The 6,000-nt window shown below is 50.0% G+C and overlaps 1 protein-coding gene across 5 annotated transcripts in view; it reads right to left on the reverse strand.

Annotated features, from left to right (window-relative positions):
- Positions 1-5,723, reverse strand: part of Baz1a (bromodomain adjacent to zinc finger domain 1A) — a 79,383-nt gene extending 73,660 nt beyond the window's left edge. For 3 of the 5 annotated variants that reach the window (XM_051195836.1, XM_051195835.1, XM_051195834.1), the window contains exon 1: positions 5,046-5,188. In XM_051195836.1, coding sequence (XP_051051793.1) covers positions 5,046-5,158 — 113 coding nt within the window. In that variant the 5' untranslated portion in view covers positions 5,159-5,188. Of the gene's footprint in view, positions 1-5,045; positions 5,189-5,319; positions 5,336-5,585 lie in introns of those variants that run through there. The other 2 variants (XM_051195832.1, XM_051195833.1) reach the window with 2 other exon arrangements.
- Positions 5,724-6,000: the final 277 nt, after the last annotated feature.

The following is a 6,000-nucleotide window of genomic DNA, read 5'->3' on the forward strand; positions in this document are numbered from 1 at the left end:
AAACCCAATTTGTTGGCAAAGAAAGCTAAAGGTATTCAGACTCCTTTGACATATGATTTATTTATTTTTTCATATGTGTGTGGATATTTTGCTTGCACATGTCTATGCACTGTATATGTACCTGGTGCCCATGGAGGCCAGAAGAGGGATCCCCCAGAACTAAAGCTACAGTTGTAAGCTGCCATGAGTGCAAGGGAATTGAACCCAGTTCTTCTGGAAGAACAGCCAAATGTTAACTGCTAATATTATCTCTCTAGCCCAAACACTGATTTCTGATTCTCTTAGACATAGAGTCTAAGTTTATCATCTCTTGAATCTAGGGTGGGCATTGTTTTCCACATAACAGAGATGATATTAAAACCTCAGCACTCCTCTCTCATCTCCATCCCCTCTTTCTCTCCCTCCTCTCTCTATGCATACACACATACATAAATACATATATTCTGGAGAGCCTCAGAATACCCTCTTTAAGGTGAGAAAAGTCATCCCTTCTGAGTCCCACACATGTGTCAGAGCTCATCCCTTACTCTACTCAAGATCAATTTTACCTCCAACTGGACATGGTTAAGTGGATGAGCCCAGAGAAGACTAGCAGAACAGAACTGAGAATCTACAAAACAGTGAGACAAAAAGATGGATTGTTACAGAGTAAACCACAACACTAAACTGCTGATACACATATTTTGGATGAAGAAAGTTATGTTGAGATAAAAGCATAGCCTGCTAAGCAAAAGAAACGACGCTAAAAGCCAGGCGTAGTGGCCCATGTCTTTAATCCCAGAACTCTGGGATGCAGAGGCAGGCAAATCTCAGTGAGTTTGAGGCAAGCCTGGTCTACAAAGAGAGTTCCATAATAGCCAAACCCTGTCTCAGAAAACCAAAGTGGGGGAGGGGAATAAAGCATTTAGGACTCTCAGCTATAACCTAGGAAAATGAGGGACATATGGTCAACTTATTTCTAAAAAGGAGCTAGGTACACCTAATTTGAAGGCACTAGCTTGAAAGATTATCCACATTTCCTTGAAAAATGCATGCTCACCAAATACCTTTTGACTACAACTAGATTTCATATATCCTGCTCTCAGTGTGGGAACTGGCTGGTATGAAAAGCATTTATTTATCCCCACAGTAAACTGATGGCACCAGGTGTGGTGGCACATTCCTATAATCTCAGCACTCAAGTGCAAGAGGATCTCAAGTTCCTGGCCAACTTGGGCTACATAGCAAAACCTTGTCATTCACCAGCAAACAAACAGCATTCTGACTTATCCATTCACTACCAAGTGCTTAATCACTGAAGGGGGTAAGTAAAGGTCAGTGATGAGCTGACAATAAAGTGGTGCCATCTACAAAAACCTAGCAAGCTAACTCGAATAGCTTGTAATTCTAGTTTCTTTGCGCATACTTTCACACCTCTGACAACCTCAAGAATTCTATAAGCATCATGTGATAATAACCAGCAAGAAATATGAATTAAAATTCTAGTGCCGTCAATTGCTGAATATGTGATTGCAATCTCAGTCCTGGAGTTTAATCGATAAAATAAGTCTTTCCTCATTTACGAAAGGGCTGAATTAACAAGAAAGAACTGACTGACAACAAAAGTAAAATAAATTATAAGCTAGTCACATCCTTCTCACTGGGAAGCCAGGTTGAAACAAGCTGGACTGCCTACTAGTCGGAAGTGGAAAAGATTTTTTTTTTTTTTTTTTTTTTTTTTGGACAGGGTTTCTTTATGTAGCCCTGGCTGGCCTGAAACTTGCTCTGTAGACCAGGTTGGCCTCAAACTCAGAGAGATGCCTGCCTCTGCCTCCCAGAGTGGTGGTAAGATTCTTAAGCTTTACATAGATTCAAAAGAGGTAAAATTTCAATTCCAAACAGCAGCCCCCATCCAAAGAAATTAAGAGGTATAATTTCTAGTATTGAGAGCCAACCACCTCACTGTTTTTAACAATTCATAACCAAAAAGTAAAACTTGTGGGTCGTTCAAAATTACAGTATAAAATCTTTACTCTGACTTGAAACTCAAGGATTCACTTTAACCTCTGAGCCATCTCTCCAGCCCCCTAAATTATGCATTTTAACATGTATATTTGCCTAATGGGTTTTCAGAAAGCAGGTCAAACAAGAGTTAGCAATTAGTTCAAGCCATTTCAACAGAGGAATTAGTACTGTATAGTCACTGACAATCCATCCTGTCATGGTCTCTGTCTTAGAGAACACGGGCGGGATCATGGAGAAAACAAAAGGAAGCTAACAGGACTCAAGCACAGCATCCAGGAGGAGCTGATGACCACTGCTGCTCAGAAAGGAAAGAGGAAGTGGACGGTAAGAACCCAGAGACCCAACACTATTTAGCAATGAGAAGGTTTCTCACAAACTACTAACCAGTAAATTAGAGGAGCAAGGCTGGAAATAGAGCAAAAATTTACATTCAAGAAATAAAAAGAAAACTGAAGTAACTGGGAGAGCACAGATGGATATTCAAACAAATAGGAGTTTTTTTTTTTCAAAGTATAATACTAATCTTCAAATTCAAATGGAACTCCAAACAACTTTACTTCAATTTCTCCAAATCATATACTACCTACCCTAAATGCATTTTACCATTTAAGGGTATGGGCAGATTGTATGTATGTATGTATGTATGTATGTATGTATGTATGTGTGTATGTATGGTTTTTCAAGACTAGGTTCCTCTGTATAACAAACCTGGCTGTCCTGGCACTTGATTTGTAGACCAAACTGGCCTCAAATTCTCACCTGCTGAAGTGCTAGGATTAAAAGCGTGGGCCGCCATACCGTCCAGATAATTCAAAATTTAACATCTAAATGGCAGTCTTCTATTTCACAGCCAATTCAAAAATCATAAGAATTAAAATATCTATGGGGATGATGCAACTTTGTTTAGGGCAAATGATCAAATATCTCTTCTACCAAATTAATTATCCCTCTTAAGTTGTAACTCCCAAAGCTTCAACACTTCAGAACTGGGAAGAAAAGTTTTTGTTGTTGTTTTAAGCTATCTTTAAATCCTTTAATATCCTAAGACTACAAAGCATAGAATTCCTCACTTTTTGTGTTGGGTTGCCAAAAAAAATTTTTTCCAGCATGTCAGATTTCTCCATGATTAGAATAATTAAAATCAGGAAAAAAGCACACCAAGAGCGTTTACAGGGGATAAAAGTCAAATTTACCTTGCCCTCTCCTTTGAGGGCAGCCTCTTTTGTTGTTTGGGTCTGAGGCACTGTTTTTTAAGCCAGGGTCTTACTTCGTAACCCAGACTGGCCCAGAAGTCATTCTGCGAGGCCCAGGCTAGCCTTGAACTTGAAAACCTCCTGCTCAGTCTCCTGAGTGCTATGAGACTAGCCTTTTCAAAAGACTGTTTATATCAGAGGAGAGAAGAGTTTGGGATGTAAACTTAATAACTATTTTTCTGGTACTCTTGAATTCATAAATAATCAGAATCGTTAACTAAAGACTTTTTAGCTTATACCTGAGAAGAAAATATGAAGACATCATCCTTGTACAGTTACCCAACTCAAATCCACTTAAGAAGTTACAAGAGTGCACTCAAAGTAATAAAACAAGTCTGTACAGGAGCACGCAGGGAGATGTGCACTCCTACTTAAAGGGACTGTTTGGGGAAAAGTACTATCTATTCCTCTATAGATAGCACGTTTACCTGTAACCCCCTTCTAGGGAGCTAAGGGGGCAGGACCTAACTTGGAACTGACTTTTCTGATCGCACTCCTTTCTCAGACTGTGGCAGCGCTTGACTAAAGACCTCCCTGGATTAAGCCTTCCCCCCAGCCCCCACTCTGAAACCCTCCTACACACAACGTACTCGGTTGTTATTAACACACGATTTCTAAGCCACAAAGAGAGTGTGCGTGGAGGATAAAGGAGGAGCAAAGTGGGGGAGGATCAGGCTATTCCTGTGACTGATCAATTCGGGCTCTTACTTAAGAGCCCCTGTTCACTGTTTCGTGCCACTGAGCAAGCGGGGCTCTCGGCCCTACCAGGCAATGACCTGAAAACTTGGGAGTAGAAGCAGCAACATCTTCAGCAGCAGCTTCTGGCTCTTATCAAAACAAAAGCAGTGGCACATGTCAGGCGGCCCACATTGGGGAAGGAAGGGGGTGGTGGATAAAGAGGCGACAGACTGGAGCTGGAGTTGAACTTGTCTAAGCCCCCCCCCCAAACTCCCACTGCCGCGCTCTCGCCTACACCAAGGGGAAAAGAGAAAAAAAGAGGGGCGTCCGGGTCCCACTCCTTTCCCCACGCTCGGCCCGACTTCTTCCTCACCGGTCTCCCGGGGGCGGAGACGACAAGTTCCCCCGGGGCTGGAGTCACCAAGAAGAGGCGGTGACAGAGCGCGGCTCGTGTCGCTCACTGCCAGGCCTAGGCGGCGCGGGGCGCGAGGCCGCCGCTCGGGACACCCGTGTCCCCAACGACCCCCCCACACACACACACCCCGGCCCCAGCTCCGTCCTCCAGGCCCGCTTAGAAGGAAGCCCCCGGCCGCTCCGCGGGGCGAGCCTCCCACTCCTGCCCGGAGTCCCCACCTTAGCCCTGGCGCCCCCCCATACACACACCCTCACCCCGCAAACGTCACAAGCCACGCGCGACCACGAGAAGCCAGTCCCGGGCCGGCCGCTTCCTGCCCTGGCGGGGTCAGGGATTCCCTCGCCCGGCCGCGGGACGGCGGCGGGGGGCGGTGGGGAGGAGGGGGGGGGATCCCGGAACCGGCGGGCGAGCGCGTGCGGCCGAGCGCGGCGGGGAGGAGCGAGGCGGGGAGTTTCCGCCCGCCTGCTCGCCCGGCGAACGCGGCGGCGACTCGGAGCGGTTCCCCCCCGGCCTCCGCGGGGCCCCGGCGCCCCACGCGGTCACGGCGCGCGGGGGAGGGGCGGCCCGGACACCCGTCGCGAGCCCGGGGGAGAGGAAAAAGAAAAGAGAGAGAAAAAGAGAGGAGGCAGACAAAAGGGCGCGGGGGCGGCCGTCCCCGCTGCCCCGGGCGCCCTCGCCGCCGCGGCCGGCCTTACTCGTAGTGGCGGAAGATCTCGTTGGTGACTTTACAGTAGAAAACTTCCTCGTCCGGCCGCAGGTCCCCCGGCGGCTTCTGCCTCACGAACGGCTTTCGGTGGAGCAGCGGCATCTCCCGGCTGCGCGCGTCCGCCCCGCGTCCCTAGCAAATTGGAGGGAAAGGAAAGCCGGTAAGGTGGGGAGCGCCGGAGCTACCGAGCCGCCTTTTGTGTGACTGTCGCGCCCGGTCCTCCCCGCCGCCGCCACCGCCGCCGCCGCCACCGGGGTGCCGACCCTGTCAGTCCGGGCGGCCGCGGCCCCGGCGCGCCCCGCGGGCGGCCTCACAATGGGGGCGGACGCCCCGCGGCGGGCGGTGCGGCGGGCTCTCCCCCCTCCCCCAGCGCCGCTCCCGGCCGCCGCCGCAGCAGCACCGGGACTCGCAATGTGCTCGACGCCGCGCCGACCCGGCGCATCTCCGGGCTACGCGGCCACGGATCCCCGGGCGCCGCCGCGCTTTGTTCCCCGTCCCCCCCGGGACCCCGGCCCGTGAGCCCCCTCACCTGCGAGCGCTGGCCCGCCGCCGCACCTTCCCACGAGGAACGCCGCGAGGGCCACCCGCCCCGCCCCGGAGTCTCTCCCGGCCGCCACCGCCAACGCCGCCGCTGGCACTGCAACTGGCCGGCTCGGCACAGGGGATCCCGTCCCGCTGGCGCTTCCCCGCCTCTCCGCGCTCCTGGGAAGTTTCTGAGCTACTTTCGGCTCTGAAGGAGGAAGAGCAGTGGGGAGGAGCTTTTCGCCTCTCGCTTCTACCTTTTTATTGGCTACTGGATGACTTTTACAGCCTGTCACTGATACAGGAAGAGACGGCGAAGAGCCTGGGAGAGCTACATTATTAATTAATGGAGCAACCCCTCGTGAAGAATCAGAAGCATCCTCCATGTTTGAGATTATCAGCCAGAAGATCTAGGGAAAGCG

This window comes from Phodopus roborovskii, unplaced genomic scaffold, assembly GCF_943737965.1.
Source record: "Phodopus roborovskii unplaced genomic scaffold, PHOROB, whole genome shotgun sequence".
In the NCBI taxonomy this organism is placed as follows: domain Eukaryota; kingdom Metazoa; phylum Chordata; class Mammalia; order Rodentia; family Cricetidae; genus Phodopus; species Phodopus roborovskii.